Source organism: Schistocerca gregaria, chromosome 4 (assembly GCF_023897955.1).
Source record: "Schistocerca gregaria isolate iqSchGreg1 chromosome 4, iqSchGreg1.2, whole genome shotgun sequence".
In the NCBI taxonomy this organism is placed as follows: Eukaryota; Metazoa; Arthropoda; class Insecta; order Orthoptera; family Acrididae; genus Schistocerca; species Schistocerca gregaria.
The window spans coordinates 708,108,342-708,127,282 of record NC_064923.1 but is presented as its reverse complement, the minus strand read 5'-3'; the positions used below and the strand labels follow the sequence as shown (position 1 = coordinate 708,127,282).

Here is an 18,941-nt window from a genome sequence, read left to right as displayed (position 1 = left end):
CAAAAAAGTTGAAAACGGCGAATGTACAGTTAAAATTTGAGCCATTTTCTATGGTTAGTTATTTCGATAATTGCGGCCCATGGTGCGAAGATGACAAGAACTCGGTTTTTGTGGTCTTCCGCATTAGTACAGTAACTTTGAAGCTATGGATCTCGGTAACGGATAGTAATACCAAAAAAGTTTCGAAGTTACCCGATAACATTACTTTAAGAACAGATGGTTAAAATTTCAACGATTTGCCATGAACAGAAGTTATAGAAGAGGCCATCCCCACAATTCATACTTTTGGAACACAAAAATTATGGTTTTTTGGGTTTTTTTCAGGAACAGACCAAATGATTATAAGCCATCTAAAGCACCACTAACGTAAAAGAACTAACCGATTTGATCGATTTGGCTGGCCTAGACGATGATGTTTGGTTTGTGGGGCGCTTAACTGTGGGTCATCAGCGCCCTACAAAGTCCCAATTGTTACACGGACCAATGTAGCCACTGTCACGAATGATTATAATGATGAGGACAACACAAACACCCAGCCCCGGGCAGAGAAAATCCTCAACTCGGCCGGAATCGTACCCGGGACCCCGTGATCCAGAGGCAGCAACGCTAGCCACTAGAGTCTAGACCATGAGCTGCGGACACTAGGCTGGAGGTAGTATACAACGTTTAAATTTTGATCCTGTACTTTAGGATGGGTACTGTACGTCTGTTCTTTCGTTGAGTATACAAACGGTCGCTAGGCCAAGGGCTACCCGAAACACTTTGCCTTTTACCTCTGTGACCAACGGAAGCCGGGATATAACCTCCTGAAAAATCGCATTTTCGCGCGGAGCGTTTTGAAGCATAGTCGTGCACGGACCGATGAGGATCGCTGTTCTCGCTTCGGGCCGCGAGACAGAGTTAAACTTCTTACTACTCCAATTAGACTCCTATAGGAATCCAACTATGTTCAGAAAGATTCTGAGATCCGAGCACTGGAATGGTACATCTACACCGCTTACAGTTCCTGCGACAATTGGATACTAACAGCTTCCGTCGGTATTCACATAGCGAAACAGGAATAAGTCTATAAGGAAAAAACAGTCTCTCAGAAACATGACACTCAAATTTCCACGGAAACAAATACGATTTGTGAGCTTCTATTAAAACTCATTAAGTCCGTCTCGTTCACTAATACACCATCCTCTAGGTAGCTACTTCGCTTTGGTAAGATGTCTCTTTTCATCGGGTACTTGCACGCATCACTAAATGGCAAAAACAGTAAAAAAAAAAAAAAAGAAAAAACACGCACTTCCACTTCTGGCAGTCTTTGCGTATTTGAAAAGCAACTTCGTTCCTCACAAAGTATCACCAACTCTCGACGTACGTTGAGTGCTTGAAAAACCCAACCTCGCCCAACGGGGCTGTTTTCCGACTCTCCGATTTCGCGATCTCCAAGCCGTTCCACGGTATCATTTAACATTTTGTCCTTCCGCCTAAACAGAATCATGAGCAGAATATAGGCATTTTTGTTGGCCATTTTCTGCTCTCACTAACAGCGCTTCTGTGTCAAGACCTTCAGAAGTTTCCACCCAACGCGTGTTAGAAGATATCGGCCACTATGGGAGGTCACGTACATTTACGCCAGCAGTGCAGGCCCCAGCCATAGTCCATTTAGGACAATTAGGGGGAGAGACTGACCCATTACGTCGGGGCTGGAAAAAATCTCCTTCCCCTGAGACAAGCCCTGGCGCGCAGAATAGCCTCAGGTGCTGTCGTAAATTATGTGTTATAATCAAACTGTCGTGTTTGTGATAGAAGTCGATGTCGACTGTAATAACGGCTAACGGGGCACAGTATAGCAAATCACTGACCAATAGTGTTGAACACAACCACCAACAACAACCACTAATGTCAGCTGCACCACTCAGAACCACCCTCTGGCTGTTGGGTACGGAAAGTCATGTATCTCTGCTCACCTGCCGTCTCGAGGCTCAGATATTAGCACGGGTGTACGAGAAACGCCTCGTAATATGGACAAACGCAGCTTGGACCGATAAAAAAAAATTGAAATTTGTGGTACGTTCTATGGGACCATACTGCTGGGGTCATCAGTCCCTAGCCTTACACACTTACTCTAACATGAATTAACTTACGCTAAGAACAACACACACCGATGCCCGAGGGAGGACTTGAACCTCAGACGGGGAGAGCTGCGCGAACCGTGGCAAGACGCCTAAGACAGCGCGGCTACCTCGCGCGGCAGCAGGTTAGCACATTTCGACTGTAGGATACGAGTGTAACGGAAGCAGCTTGAGAAGCTTCCCAGCAGGGCATGGTACAGTGAGGTGGTGGGGGCATTTTCGTGTGGTTGATTGCTTGATATGTACATGGGATGCTATGGGGCCCCTGATACGTCTAACGCCATTGAACGATACTGGGCTCTGATATCCAGTGTCCGTTCGTTCGCTTACAGTACACCGTAGGCTACCTGTACTCTCAACAAGGGAAGGCACCTCCTCATTGCTCTCCAGTTATAGGTCAATGGTTTGGTGATCACTCCACGGGGATTAGGGTGCTACAAGTTATGTTTTAGCTTTCTAGGGATGTATTAAAACAGTGCTTCGGACTGGCACTTCACACTTGACTGTTCAGTCGGTACCAGCATTGAGCGCGGAAGGGAAGGGATCTGGTACGTCTTCCATGAAGCACACACTTTCAATCAATTATAGGGCGCTTTAGTCTGTACCATTGTATCGTCCACTGATGACAGTATAAGGACTAAGACAGTTCTGTAGAGGAAGAAAATGTCAACCAAATAATTTCAGTTTTTTTTTTTTTTAATGGCTCCGAGCACTATTGGACTTAACATCTGAGTCATCAGTCCCCTAGACTTAGAACTACTTAAACCTAACTAACCTAATGACATCACACACATCCATGGCCGAGGCAGGATTCGAACCTGCGACCGTAGCAGCAGCGCGGTTCCGGACTGAAGCGCCTAGAACCGCTAGGCCACAGCCGCCGGCTCAGCTTTTTTCCCTTATTTTATCTGTAAACCGGTTTTGGAATGTTTATTTCCATTCACAATGCTGTATGATGCGATCGTGATTGCGCGGCCACCACAAAATGTGAAAAAGGTCAGAGAGCATAACGGTGGTTCTCTTGTGTGGTCATACTAGGGCATCATACAGCATTTAGCATTTCCGAAACTGGCTAAAAATAAAATTCGGAGAAAAGATTTGTAGCTGTTTGGTGGATTATTTTCCTCTGCAAAATGAATAATGTAGCTCCGGAGCCAACAAAGACCATGTAGAATTGTGTCAAAACTGGGGTAGCAGATTAGGGTTTAACGTCCCATAGACGACGAGGTCATTAGAGACGAATTGCACCACCCTCCTCACCAATAGATCAACACAACTACTAAACAAGAGAAAGAAGTCCATCAGATTTCGATATCTGAAGCCTAGCCCATCTGTAAACATCCATGGTAACACGAAGAAATGATATGAAAAGGAATGATCACTTAACTTCGGCAGTAGGGAATGAGAATGGAAGACGCAAATTGTTTCGGAGAATGTTGACAAACAACAGAATATCTATTTAAGAATTCCAGGAACGGAAAGAATGACTAGACGAGAATTTGAACCCATTCCTCAGGAATGAAGTCCAACTGCAGTAATTACGGCAGCTGCTTCGATCACGTCTTTTACGCCTTTATGATGAGATGATTTTAAGTTCAGCAGTGGTCATCCCATCATCTGAGAGAGAAAGCAAGGATAAGATCTGACCTTCGATTCCAAGCAAGGATAACTTCATAATCGCATTATAGGTTACCATATCGCGATGCTGAAGCTGATAGATATTCAAAGATATCATTTTTGTTCTTTATTAATTCCAGCAGCATGGTGTAGGAGTGAAACCTCGAGATACATGTGTGAACCATCAAAAGAAACGGGATACAATGATGACATATTCCGCTTAGCCCTAATCGTAAGAGCTTAGAGTGCGTCATTTTCCGGTATGACCAGAGCCGTCTCATCACATAAGATCTTGCGGTTTTCTCGCATGCTGCGTTGCGAAATTACCGATGAGGTGCGGTGCAGTCCCGCTACGACAGTCCGTTTCTTAGACGGCAGGCTGACAGCCTTTCATGCATAATAAATTGCTGGGTTACTTTCCAGCTGGAAGGTGATGTCGCATCATCAGCCATTTTTCATCCACTGCTGGATGAATGTCAGGTCTCGGTTGCTCCACACATCACGAGCTACAGTCTGCAACATCTACATGTAAATTCGGCAACCTCCTTGCTATGCGTGGCCGAAGGTATTCCGTATCGATATTAGCTAATTTACGCTCTATCCAGACCCTTTATACAGTGAGGAAAAAATGACTTTCAGTATACCTCTACACGCGCCATAATCTCTTATTCTCAAGATCCGTACTCCAGATAAACGATAAAGACAACAAAATTATCGCACTGTCTTCTTCGAAAATCAGTTCTTTCTAAATTTATCCAGTATGGTTTCGCGAGGACAGTCGCCTTCTTTTAAAAGGGACTCTCATTTACGTTCCTTAAGCATCTCCGTTACACTTTCGCCTGGGCTATATCGACTTGTTACGATCCCAGCAGCCTGTCTCCGACTTAGTTGAATTTCTGCTGTTACAGTCTCCAGATGCTTGAACAATGGGAATTCATAAAATGTATACGCAAACTGCGAATATGGTACCACTACAGGTATACAGTTTACTGGAGACAAATGAAAATTTGTGCCAGACCGGGACTCGAAATCGGATTTCCCGCTTGTCACGAGCGATCGCCCCAACTGCTTCGGCTATCCGTGCGCGCTTCCAGGTCCGACCCAAACCTCCATATGTCGTAGCGTCTGCTTCCCATAATGCTCACACAATTATGTGATTCTCGAATAGGGGGAGACACTATTTTTCTCGTCAGGTTGCCTTGGGTTTGGCATGAAATACATCAGTGCTTTGTCTGTATTTGACAGTGTACGTATAGTTCGATGCAATTTCATGCCAAAGCCAAGGCAACGTGACGAAAATAAATAAATAAATAAATCTCTTGCTGTTCGGGAATCACATAACTGAGCAAGCGCTATAGGAAGCGGACGCTCGGAAATATTGATCTTTGGGTCGATCCTGGAACCCTGTTCAGATAGCCGAGGGTGTTTATATGACCGCTTGCGACAATCCGAGTTCGATTCCCAGCCAGGCACAAATTTTCATGTTTCCAGTAAATTATATAGCTATTGCGATTTAATACTCCTATTTATCGTGAGCAGTGTCTGTTATTTCGAACAAGCATGCATGGCCGAAGTAACATTGCAGCGAACTATACACACATTATCAAATACAGACACTGCGTTAATGTACAAGTAGAATTGCTCCCACTAGCGTCCTGTATGTGATCTCCTTTACAAATGCACTGCATTTTTCCAGATCTGTTTCAGCAAACTTAAGTCTTCAATTTCACTTCCCCAATACCTGACATGATGGTCCAATTTCATTTGACCTCGTACTATATTACCCCTTAATGCTTACACTGATGAAAAATATCCGGAAACCAATGTCTAATGCGAAAATGGCCACTAGATGTCACGAGATGTGAAGCAGAAAGTGTAAAAGAAAGCGGCAGGCGCTGTGTTCCCAGTATAGAGAAGCAGAACAGCAGAATGGGTCGGTCCGGAGGGCATAATGACTACCACCGTGGATGTCACCCAAGTAACAAATCCAACAGGGAAATTTCAACCTTTCTTCTGCCGTCCAGGTGACTTCTGCTGATCTGATAGTGAAGTGTAATCGCCGAGGAACGACCAAGCGAAATCAACAGCAGGCAGACCTCAGATACTGACGAACAGGGATCGTCGAAAACTACGCAGAGAGGCTGTATCACATGAAATCAGCAGGAGGAGTCACTCGTGAGTTCCAGACTGCTACCAGCAGTCAAGCCAGGTCAGTTATTGTGCGTAGGGAGTCAAAAAGAATTGGATGCAATGATCAAGCAGCTCCTCATAAGCCACACATTTCCGTAAATGCTAAGCGAAACTCCAGGCAGTGTAAAGATTGAAGACACTAAACAATGGGTGACAGGAAATGAGTGATTTGGAGTGACGAACCACGTTATACCCTTTCGAAACCCAATGGAAGGGTTTGGGTTTGACGAAGGCATGGAGAACGTTACCTGCCATCGTCTGTATTGCCAACAGTGAAGTACGGGGGAGGTGGTGTTACTCTACAGAGACGTTTTTGCGATTAGGGTTTGCTTCTCCTATTGCGCTTAAGAATCCGCTAAATCAAAAGGATGTGAACTCATTCTGCATCGTTGTGTCCTGCCTACAGTACAGATAGAGTTCAGAGACGATGACTGATTGTGTAAGCATGAAACTGCACCCTGTCATAGAGCAGCATCTGTGAGGCAGTGACTTTTGGACAGTTACATTCCTGAAATGGATTAGCATCCCCATAGTTGCGTCCTGAACCTAATCCAACGGAACACCTTTGGGATGAGTAAGCTACCTTCCAGACCCCACCGCCAACTAACTTCTCCGGTTTCCCCTGTTGAGAAAGTATGGACTGTTCTTCAGACATTGAGACACCTCATAGAAAGTGTCCCCAGCAGAGTTCAAACCATCATAAAGGTGAAGGGTGGACACACCCCATGTTAATATCCATTAACACATGTCCGTATACTTTTGATCAGGCAGTGTATTCATATTGGCAACGGCCTTGCCGCAGTGGATGCATTGGTTCCCGTCAGGTCACCGACGATCAGCGCTGTCGGCGTGGCCGGCACTTGGACGGGTGACCATATGGGCCGCCATGCGCTGTTGCCATTTTTCGGAGTGCACTCAGCCTCGTGATGCAAATTGAGGAGTTACTTGAGTAGCTGCTCTGGTCAAAGAAAACCATCATAACGAGCGAGAGAGTGGTGTACTGACCACACGCTCCTCCTATCCGCATCCTCAACTGAGGATGACATGGCGGTCGGATGGTCCCGATGGGTCAATTGTAGCCTGAAGACGGAGTGCTATATAACTAGTGTACTCATATTATGTGACCAGCTCAAGAAATTCATCACTTATCTTATAATCGTGTACTGTCGGATTCTTTATCTCTGTCATAGGCGTTGTATTTATTCGCGTTTAAGGAGAGTTGTCATTCATTTTACGAAGTGGAAAAGTTGTACACGTACGTCCGCACTTCCTTTTGACTACAGCCTGCAGACAACAGCATCGTCAGTGAACAACCTTACACTGCTGCTGGGCCTACCTGACGAACCATCCATGTTCATTGAGGACATTAGTGGTCCTGTAACGCTTCCTTGGGCCACAGTGGTAGTCAATGTCGTTTCTGCTGAGCATTCTCAGTCGGCTAGGTCTATAACGCTTACAGTTCGATAAAAATCCATCTAGTCAATCGCATACCTGAAGGTACTCCGTGTGATCTTACAACAATATACTACAATCCAAACGCTTTTCGAAAACATGTGAAAACGGAAACCACCTACTGTTAACAAGCTATCGCGTCTGAATTACGGAAGTTATGTCTCATTGAAATAAGCTTATTATCTTACAGAAAATATATTATCCGAGTTATACGCTAGGATCCTTCTGCAGACGGCCGTTAGCGATACTGTAGTTAACTAAGCGTATCTTTGTGTAAACAGGAGTTTCCTGCGCTATTTACCAGCCACGCGTGTCTGTTCGCTATGCGAGAGGGTCTCCATAAATATAAAGTAGGAAAGCTGATGCTTCTGCGACGCATTCAGCGAGAAATATAATAGGAATTCCGTTTGGATTTTCTCCCTTGTTTCCTTCGAGTAGTTTTTACTTCCTTTCTGTGTCGATATACCTTTCAATACATCTCATTTGTGAGTGTGGGGCAATCAGACATTGGCAGTATCTTCAAGCACGAATTTTTTCGACTGGGTATTTTAATTTATGTATTTCCTGTGTGCTGTCGTGAATTCTCGAACCCGCCTGTTTCGTCATGGCAACCCATCTTCTACTCCGTATTCATCTTGACTACCCTCTATCACTGGGAATTCCTTAAAAAAATTTCCTTCGTCCTTGTTTCTTCAGTTTTTTTGGCTATTTGCTCAGTCCAATCCCACCTCATTTGATAAACGTCGGGTAGGAAATCACCATCTTGTGGCATTGATAAGTCTTTCTGTCCCTTATCGTTATGTTAATATTTCCCTCACATTGCCAGCCGGACAACTCTTAATGTATCAATTTATGAATGATCAGCGCATTATAGTTAGTGGGTCACAGCCGTTAAATACCCTGAACAAAATCTACTGGTTTCCTTGGTGCGTTAGTTTCAAGTTACAACTCAAGTTTTCGACCACGTCCTCCGGCGTCACCATCATGAGCTGGCTTATCGCGGATACTGTGCTGGGATTTTACATCTAACAGTCTGCGAATAACGTCGCAGTGACTGATGTGAGTGCAAAGAAATCTGTATATGCTGCCAAAAGCTCGTGAAGCCAGTGATCTCACTGGACTTTGTTTTAATTTAAGATTTTTAAGTAAGAACATAAAACAAAATTTGTTAAGTATCAGCATTCGTAGTGCAACAAACATTTGGTGGTGGTGGTGGTTAGTGTTTAACGTCCCGTCGACAACGAGGTCATTAGAGACGGAGCGCAAGCTCGGGTTAGGGAAGGATTGGTAAGGAAATCGGCCGTGCCCTTTCAAAGGAACCATTCTGGCATTTGCCTGAAACGATTTAGGGAAATCTCGGAAAACCTAAATCAGGATGGCCGGAGACGGGATTGAACCGTCGTCCTCCCAAACATTTGGCTCCTTACGTTTCGAACATGTCAATAACGAACGATGTCTGACTCAAACAGCGATAACCGAACTTGCGTATAAAACTGAACACAGAGGACTGCGAGCATTACCAGCAGCTTTTCAGGGAGAGCCAACGGGCGTCAACACCTGAGTTCCAGGTACTGATGACAGTCTGAGGAATTCCGGAAGCACTTGACGATGTGGTCAGCTATTTGGGGGGGGGGGGGGGGGAGGGGGAGGGGTTGGAAAGTCAAGAAACGATAAGTTTCTTAGACACCGTGGCAAGTAAGCCTGAAACGTATTTCGACGGGTTTGGAACTCTGAACTTGTCCTTCAGTTTATAGAAAACAATTAATTGTGATGTCCAACAAGCCCTTAAGCGCCATCCACATTGAGTTATATGCTGACATGTTAAAGACCATGAAGAGTAGGTAAAATAGTACTTATAGAATGTATAGTACAGTACGAAACCGAACTCATTGTTTCTATTTCTGCGGGGGTCACACGCAGAAGTGGGAAGCCAAATAGGGTCACTCTATTAATGCAACTTTAACTTCCTGGAGTTAAATTCAAAGGGTACAGTGGACCACAGGACGTACGGTTCGCTCCGTGTGGCCTCAGAATCGGCAGTAGTTAGCATTCAGTTGACGCTTCTAACACGGCCGACCACTGTTGGCAGAGTCAGAAGGACGGCCACGGCGATTCTAAAGGCCATTGCTGTCACGGTAACAGCACTGGAGAGGAGTCCATCCGATGGTCGCTTGGCGCACGATAGTATTTGACGTAAGTTACGATTCTTCCGGATCACCGCCGATGTGTGGTAATGCTCTCTGTTCAGTCACTGTGGAGGAGCATAAGACGGTTTACGATAAACCGCAAGCAAAGAGTGCCGTTCTCTGGGTACAGGTACATTTGTACTAAATATTTCACGCAAGCGGTGCTTCACACCTTGCAATGTTTGAAGAACGACACTGTTATCTGCTAGAAGATTCTGAATGAACAACGTATTTTCTTTCTACTATTATCAATCAACACTATCATCATCTTACAGTGTGCATAACAATGGAGTAATGCGTGTGATACTTTCAACTACTTGATCGTAACCTAACGTACTGTGGAACACATATACACATGCCATTAGGCGTATGTGACTCACACAATGCATCATTATAGCGTGTAAGGGAAGGAAAATACAATCGCAAGGGAAACTTGAGCAAAGGGAAAGAATCGTATACCACGCATACTGTTGAATGTAGGATACGTACTAATAACGAACTGAGAACAGAAATTCCCGTACCAACTCCCAAAATATTTACGAATGAAATTCTACTGGCCATTTATATGTATAAACTTTAACGATCCTATAACACTTCCTCGGAGTGCTCCCGAAATTACCTAAACATATGTCGGTTTTGTTCCGTTACGAGCGATATGTTGAGTTGTATCTGAAAGGAAGTCTTAAAACTTGTCTCAAATCTGTCCTGATATTCGGTAAGCAATTCTTTTTCTCTCATGGATAACGGAGTGAGCTGAGTCCTGCGGAATCCATGTTGATTTTTATAGAGATGGTTTTAGTTCTCCAAAAAACGCCATAATTCTTGAGCAGAAAACGTTCCATAATTCCACAACAGATCGACGCCATGAGCGTCTGTCCTAAGACCCTTCTTGAAAACGTGTATGACCTGCGCTTTTTTTCCAATCGCTACGTATCCTTCGTTGTTCCAGCTACTTACGATAAACTTCAGCTAGAAGGGGAGTAAGTTCTTTCGCATTACCTCTTTAGAATCTTACACGTATTTCATCTGATCCTTTCCACTACAAAGAGGTTGTAGTTTTTCTATTCCACGATCAGTTTTCTCAATACTCACCATTTCGATGTTCGTACAATGTTACGATCTTCCGTGGTGAAACAGTTTCGGAGGTGCATGTTCAGTATGTCGGCCTTCAAATTGTGATTTTCTGTTTCGTCTTCGTTATGGTCACTGAGTGACTCAACAGACGATTTCGAAGCGCATACTCTTAAGGTATGATCGGCTGACAAAATTTTACTTTCAAAGTCACTGAACACTTATCTCATTGCTCTCCTTAGGACCTATTTCGCTTTTTCTTGTCAGATAGGTTTTGACTTCTCTTGAATCTGTGATGAAGCTCTCTTCGTATACGTAGCAGTTTTCGAACACGGCTATTGAACTTCGTGGAGTGTTGGGGTGGGGAGAGAGGGGAGGGTCTTTCCCAGCCCTCAAGACGTTGCTCAGTACATACTTGGTTAAGGCATATTGAACGATGCTTTTGAATTTTTTTCCATTTATGCATCACATCTTCATCTCTGTAATTGAATATTTGATGTTGACTGCTCAAATACTCTGCAATTTGATTTGTATTGTGTCACTCTTACTAAGCAAAAGCGGTAGCGTTCTCGCTTCCCACGCCCGGGTTCCCGTGTTCGATTCCCTGCGGGGTCAGGGATTTTCTCTGCCTCATGATGGCTGGGTGTTGTGTGACGTCCTTAGGTTAGTTAGGTTTAAGTAGTTCTAAGTTCTAGGGAACTGATGACCATAGATGTTAAGTCCCATAGTGCTCAGAGCCAACTAAGCAAAAATATTGTTTTACCTTTCTTAACATTCCCTGTAATATCACAGCCTTTAATCACCGATACTCTCCTCTACGTTAACTGACTTGAAAAGTTCAGACCTGTTTGTTGCTAGGAGGACTAAAACATTACCTTGACGAGTTGTTTCTCTAAGTACTGCAGCGCCCTACACCGCTCGGCCAATCCTGCACATTGCATGTTGTGACACCATATAGCGAGACCTTGAGAGGTGGTAGTACCTCTGAGACCCAGTAGCACGTCCTCTTGCATTGATGCACGCCTGTATTCGTCGTGGCATACTATCCACAAGTTCATCAAGGCACTGTCGGTCCAATCCTCAACGGCGATTCGGCGTGGATCCCTCAAAGTGGTTGATGGGTCACGTCGTCCGTAAGCAGCCCTTTTCAATCTGTCCCAGACATGTTCGAACAAGACAATTAGAATAATGTCACACGAATCCCTGTCTCTGCATCAGTTTCGACAGCATGACTCTTCCAATCTGTACGTGGCAAGTTGAAGTCATCCCCTAGTACAACAGCTTGATCAGGAAACTTTTTCATGAAATTCTGTTTTTAGTGTCACTAGAAGCAAAGAAAATACCTTCCGATTTTCCTCCCAAGTGAGCCTATTAAATTAGGTGTTCCAAATTTCTATGGAAGAACAAAATGGACTGTTTCAAAGTAATGAAAAAATCTATGACAGTTCTAATGTATCACTTCAGAATTCTAGCGTGACGCTTACATTGACAGGAGGATAAGAATATTGATTCTGCATTATTTTACTTATTCTTTACTCGTGAATTCTGTTTTCTTTGCAAACTAACGATTTAAGATACAACAGAAGTCTATAAATTTAAGTATTAGCCACATAATTAAGCACCTGCAGACCATAAAAATTAAGCATCTCAAACAATAAGGACATCTTTTGATTGAAGCTGATATTTTTCGTTCAGATATGCCACAGATGTTGACAAAAATTACGAATGAATTAAGCAAATACTTAAACTGATTGCCTCAAGCAGTACACATGAAACCGATATATTCAATAGAATATGAAGGGGCTACTCCTCAAAACGCGTCACAAATATTGAAAAAAAAAATACTGACGCACATAACTGTTTAAATTTGTCTTATGTCAGTTTTGTACATGAAACTACCTTACATTCAAAATGCTGAAGAGCAGTCGTCGTTTCCGTTCTAACTTTACTAGAGCAGATTCGAATTTCAACTACCAACTAGTCATTAGCAATGCTAAAAATAGAAGTACATAGTCAGAGCACACAAAAATTACAACTCATGACATAATCTATATTGCTTGTACATTAAATCACATACCAGAATTTCGGAGTTGTTATACATGCCACACAGCCAACCAACGTATTCTCTGCAAAGCTTACCTTCAATACGCAATAGTCTTTAATCAGTCTGAACAACAAGAGTAGACGTACTATGGCATGTGTGACAACTCTGAAATACTGGCATGTAATTTAATGTGTAAGAGATACAGGTTATGTCACGAGTTGTAATTTTTGCATGATCTGACTGTGTACTTCTCGAATTTTTTGCATTGATACGGGGTGGATCTGAGTAACATATACCTTTCTCCTCTCATACCTTGCAGCCATCTTTTAGTATATGTCTCGGGTTGCGATACCAACAAGGGAGTAAGTTTTCAAAGGGTGTTGGTGTAATCCCTCTGTAGGTTTCATGACAAGCTGTTTACACTCAGTTCGTCTGGATTAAACTAAAACGTATGGGTACATTTATGTTAATGCAGAGAACTCAGAGCAAAACCTCACATTCACAGAGTAGCTGGGTGAGCTCACGACTTGAAGCTATGTAACACTACGTCATGAAAATGATTTACGTATTTTCAGTCTACAGCACTGCCAGACACACTGCAGACACACGAAGTGTATCCGGGATATGAATTCTTCAACAGAAAGGAGAACGACGATACAGGTGCGCTTCACCAAGTCACTGTATGTGTGGAAAGGTTCATATGTACGTCAGGATGATCACACAAAAGTGCGAGCAAAAGGGACTGACAAAAGTTACCATTCAACAGGACAGATAGTTTGCGGGTACCTCTCAAGTAAGCATTATTCTGGCATAAGGTTAGAAGCAACAATAATTTTCAGAAAGTGTGTGTTTCTTTTAGCGTAAAAAAGGAGGATGCGAAACAGAAGCAATGAAATTTGTTGAATAAAATAATTCACTTTGCGAGAAGTATGTGAACCCTGCCTCTCCGTGTATTGTAATTCTTGCTGCTATCGGACACGTGTATGGGACGGTTCACAAAGAGAACACGCTTTGTTGCTAATGAAATTGGCCGTGTTGCCTAATACGAAAATGAGTCTCTTTCCTTGACGATTACTTAAGTTCCTCAAATTTAAATGCAAAGATGTTGCTTTGAAGAAATAACGGTACAGATAATTTTGCTTCGCTACCGACGTTTTGCAGATCACATACTTTCTATCGTTTCCTAGACCCACACGTACTTTTATTAATACATACATTTTGCGTCACCTCGGCTTCGAGAGATACGGAACCTGTACAGAAAATTGAAATAGAGATCAACATAAACATCATTTTCGCCCTTTTTATTGCTCCTGAAAACCACACAAAAATGTTCAAATGTGTGTGAAATCTTATGGGACTTAACTGCTAAGGTCATCAGTCCCTAAGCTTACACACTACTTAATCTAAATTATTCTAAGGACAAACACACACACCCATGCCCGAGGGAGGACTCGAACCTCCGCCGGGACCAGCCGCACAGTCCGTGACTGCAGCGCCCTAGACCGCTCGGCTAATCCCACGCGGCAGAAGCATCTCACATTGAGTCTTGATTTATGATAACAAAAGCAGAGGCTGTATTCGGATCTAACATCATTTATTCGTTTCAACACCTGCTACCAGTTTCGGTACCACGTGGTGTCATCTTCTGGTCCCGAACGTACCTGCTATCCACAACCGTTTTCTTGTGCATTGAACAGAATCGCTTGGGGGCGGTCTTCCGTATCAACAACAAGCTCAGCATGGTCAGACGGTTGAGGATGGCAGGTTACGTTTGCGGCCTGAAGATGATGTCATGTGGTGTCGAAACTACCAGCATGTGTTAAAAAGCTTAAACGACGTTAGATTCGAATACAGCCGCTGGTCTTGTTGTGTCCCGCTGCAGTCCCACTTTTCTTGATGGATTACCAGAATCTCGCAGTTAGGTCAGTGCTGAATTTCGAGCTCCAGTAAAACAATGCCAGTGTTGGAGGTTGCGTGTTCTTTTAAAATTGGCATGCTGTTTTCATTGCTTCTGCAAGAGTATACCGACCTGTTTAGTGTACCGTGGGGAATTCATCCGAGCATTTGCCTGCACAGCTTGACATGCCCTCCGTGACTGGCAGAACAAGAGTTGCATAGTGTGAATACATCCCTCTGACTGCCGTACCCTCGAGGTGTCTTTGGAAGGCTGGTAACCGCTCGCTGTGTGGTGCGCAGGTGTTCGCCGCCAGGGCGGGGCACGGCGTGCGGGCTGTCCTGCGACAAGCTGGTGGACAACGACATCTCGGACGACGTGGAGTGCGCGCTGCGCGTCTACCGCGAGCACCAGCGGCTCTCCGGGGACGGCTTCAACGCGTGGGTGGTCTACCAGCGCTTCTGCAGCCGCGGCCGCGCTGACCACTACGTCGACGACTGCTTCGAGAAGCCGGTCAACGCCAACGTCGTCTGACGGTCGGGCGCTCAGTCCTCTGTACGCCTCGTGCCCCTCACCAGTGGCCACTGCTTCAGTGACTTCAACTTTTAAATCTGGTAATCTAAGAGGAATTTTATGTGGCATCTTCGTGTCCCCCCCCCCCCCCCACCTTCCCACCTAGCCCCCCCCCCCCACTACCCGCCTGCTTTCGCCCTCCCCCCCCCCCCCCCCAAATCGCAAGGAGTCGTTTTGGGGCAGATACGGTTTACATCATCAATCAACATCGTCAGGTATTAGCACTATTTATAGTCTGTCGGTAAACAGAAGAGCGAGCGAGCGAGTCCCCACTCTGCCTATCCTGCTACGTCACAGGGCGCTTCTACAGGCTGTTTCACAACGTAGTACCGTCCATGCCGCGGCGCGCGCTTTAAATCTGTGGCGACGCCGCGTGCAGATACGTCTCGGCTGCGTTTATTTTTAGACAAATGCTTTAAGAGTATAAGGAAAACAAAAGACGTTAACATCTTCGAAACAAAACATTATAGAGTAAATAATATTAACATAAGAACAGAAGTCAGAATTCTACTACAAACATAGAACCGAATGCCTATTCATGTGAACGTATGTTCCTCTATTCGTAAGACGAACCAGATATAGTGCTATCAATCTGTAGAATTTAAGGCTTGTTCTTACTTTGTGTTTCGATTAAAAGGTAGAAGTTTTCTTTGAAGGGGTGCATTCTTGCAACACGAAGAGTGTTTTAAAAGTAACCAGAAATTTATAATTTCGTGTGTTGTATTAGTTCGATTCGCACTGCTTTTTGTCACTGTCTTCGTAAACCTGTCTGAAAAGTATTTCCAAGTAAATCCCATTTCACGCAATGTCTTGTGTAAAGCATCTTTCTGCCAAGGATGTGTATTTCTTGTTTCACGGCAGTAAGTAATTTCCGTAATGTGGGCACTATTTTTTGCTTTATTTAAAAGTCCTCCATCGTTTGTCGAATGATTGATATTGTGAAACTGTCTATAACAATGGGTTTCCTCCCTAAATTATTAGTTTTCGTTAGCGGCGATTCCAGTAAACCATGCACCTTGTTTTCGCGTTCCTTCCTGATGTGTCCTATTTTGGCGAGGCTGACGTTTGCATAAACTGCAGCCCTTTGATTGGGACTGGTAATATTAGCCAACAGTTCTTTTTGTGTCGCCTCCTGAACACAGGCTGTAATAACGTTAGAGACGATCGAACGCTCGTTAATCCGCAAATACCTCCTCTTCTACGTATTCTGCACATTTTCTTGCAGTGCAGGGCGATGAGGCGGGTACCGAAGTATATCAGTGAGTGTACAAAGTTAACTGAATGACACTGGCAAACTAAGATCCCACAAACAGAAATGACGTATATCACTGCACGCCAAACTACACTGCTAGACAGGTAACGGGCAACTGATTTTGGGTGGCCCTGTAGGCCAGTGGCAGGGTTCTTCCGGGAAAGGCCACTTCCCCCGCCAAAAGCGCTGCTCACTCTTGAATTTACAGACAGACTATAATGAGATTCCATTCTACCACACAAAGTATGCAGTCTATCTCCGATATGGAATTTCTGGATATCTCCTTTTGGGTCATCTTTGGAAAAGTTCGAGAGTCAATCTGCTCTACGGCACCAAAGGACATGCTATGACATTGATATTGGTAAACTTAGACTTCACGTATCATTTCTCCCGCACATTTTTTTTATGTTCTTTCTCATTCTGCCGCTCAGAGCTACACCACGTTAAGTTGCATAAAACCTATCTGTTCGTTGTCTATACCTGTATAATCATTTTGGTGATGAGTCCAACTGCCTTTACCATGCAGAAGAACTAGTTACGGTATGAAATTTTGTAATACGGTTTATGTTTATTTTCTCATTTATTTGTCCAAAATTATTTTTCATATTTCATTTAATTTATTTCACTTTCTTAAACTATTTTGTATGCCTGTTTTTGACTGTAACTTGTGAAAATTATCATCTAATTGTATCTATTACGTGTTTCCTCATTTTAATGTTTATTGATATTGTTATCTTCGTAAGTACTTTATCAGTTAAAACATTGTTTAGTTCTACGTTCAAAAATTGTACTATACCTACTACGCGTAAATATTCTGTAATCTGCAAACAGATATTTGTTAATCACCTTTACTTACATAAATTAACACATCGCTGCCAATAAAATTGGTCTTTTTCGTATTTTGACAATTTTAATAAAATCTCTCTTTTTACTTCCCATTTTTTATTATTTGGTTCATATCAACAGTAAATAATAACGAGGACAGACCACATCTTGTCTCAGTCGTTGATTAATTTCTGTTACTGTCATGTATCTCAACGCACTAAATTGGGGATTGTACCTCAACACATTGAACTGTGGACCGAATCATTAGCAGTAGCACCACGGCGAAAGGACTGGCTTTAGTGATAACAATGACATGCTTACAATATCCCGCACATGTTACGCAACAACAATGGCATGTGAGCTTAACTAACAATTTATTTAAATGCCAACACGCATGCACATGTTTCCAGTATTTGTCCGAGACAATGACTAACATTGCTCCAGCAGCAAATAAATCCATTCTCCCAATTCCAATCAACGTTTTCAGAAAGTTTTTCTTCGTTGTCAGACAAATGCCGGATTGGGGAATCGCCTCCCGAATGTTCCCAGTTCGTACTTCTTTTTCCCCACACAATCCTCCTAGGATTTGCCTGGGGGAAAAATCCAAAACTGTACAACAGACCGCCTAGTCTACTTATGCAGGGAACTAGAAGTAAAAAATAAAATAATTTGGATTTTATGATATAAAACTGGAAAAAATGTTTAGAAGAATGAGTTCCACAAAGGTAGATCTGAACCACAGAAACTTAAAACTAACTTTTTCACCAAAGGCAAGAATAATTAAAGAACGGATGCTTATATGTCAATATAGTACTCACCTGTTTTAGTTTGTAATAAGTGCGGCGCTCTTAGTAAATGGATCTGTGAGTTAAAAATAAATCTCTCCTGTAGAATTCTGTCGGACGAATATGAATACTTACGTCTTACTGGCTCTAAGCAACCTGTTTCTTATTAAGCTAAATATTATGCTTTGTGTTTAAAATAACCACGACAATGAAATCTCAAAAAAATAATTTTCAATTCTGCACAATGACGTATCACTGGATAGATCGTCATGGGCTTTGGCTCTTACAGCAGCAGCATGTGTCTTGTTATGTGATTCCTTGCATCAGTGGGTCAGCGTAAAATGGCCCCAGAAATACAAATAATGGCATTGTGATACAGTTAAAATTTAAGGACGCTACTCAATATAAACTGGAGTTAATTATTGTTGCCTCACTGATCCTAGGAATCAAATACAAGACAAGTGTAGATATTGTAACAGACCCGCAGCTTTAGATGGAGTCACTGGGCCAAATTTTATTGTTAATAATTTAAAATAAGTTTATTTCTTATAGACAGGTTGTTCATTTTAACAGAAGACACTAAAATATCTCGAAAACTACACATCAGATCAAAAAAAGCAATAATTCCAATTTGTTTGTCTCGGAGGGGGAATCCAACAATACCACACCTGAGCCTTCTCGGAGGAGAATCCAACAATACCACACTCGACCCTCCACTCCATCCTGTGCGTGGGTGGCGACGACCCTTTTTGAAATCTTCAATGGGAACCCCCGTCTTTTATCTCAGAGTACGATTCTACGGCGAAATCTACATACGTTTTGTATGAAGCATTTTCTTCGTTTCGCCACAGATGTCGCTGTAATCTAAGGTATAGAAATGGGTACACAATCGTAATTTATGACATGTCACTCAATGGTCCTTGAATATC

The 18,941-nt window shown here is 43.1% G+C and overlaps 2 protein-coding genes across 9 annotated transcripts in view; one reads left to right on the top strand and one right to left on the bottom strand.

The window, feature by feature from the left end:
- LOC126267876 (uncharacterized) overlaps positions 1 to 17,340 on the top strand; it is a 77,467-nt gene extending 60,127 nt beyond the window's left edge. The window contains exon 5 of the mRNA XM_049973185.1: positions 14,880 to 17,340. Coding sequence (XP_049829142.1) covers positions 14,880 to 15,111 — 232 coding nt within the window. The 3' untranslated portion in view covers positions 15,112 to 17,340. The remainder of the gene's footprint in view (positions 1 to 14,879) is intronic.
- Positions 1 to 18,941, bottom strand: part of LOC126268080 (H(+)/Cl(-) exchange transporter 4) — a 436,467-nt gene that overhangs the window by 306,882 nt on the left and 110,644 nt on the right. The gene's annotated exons all lie outside the window — the stretch shown is intronic.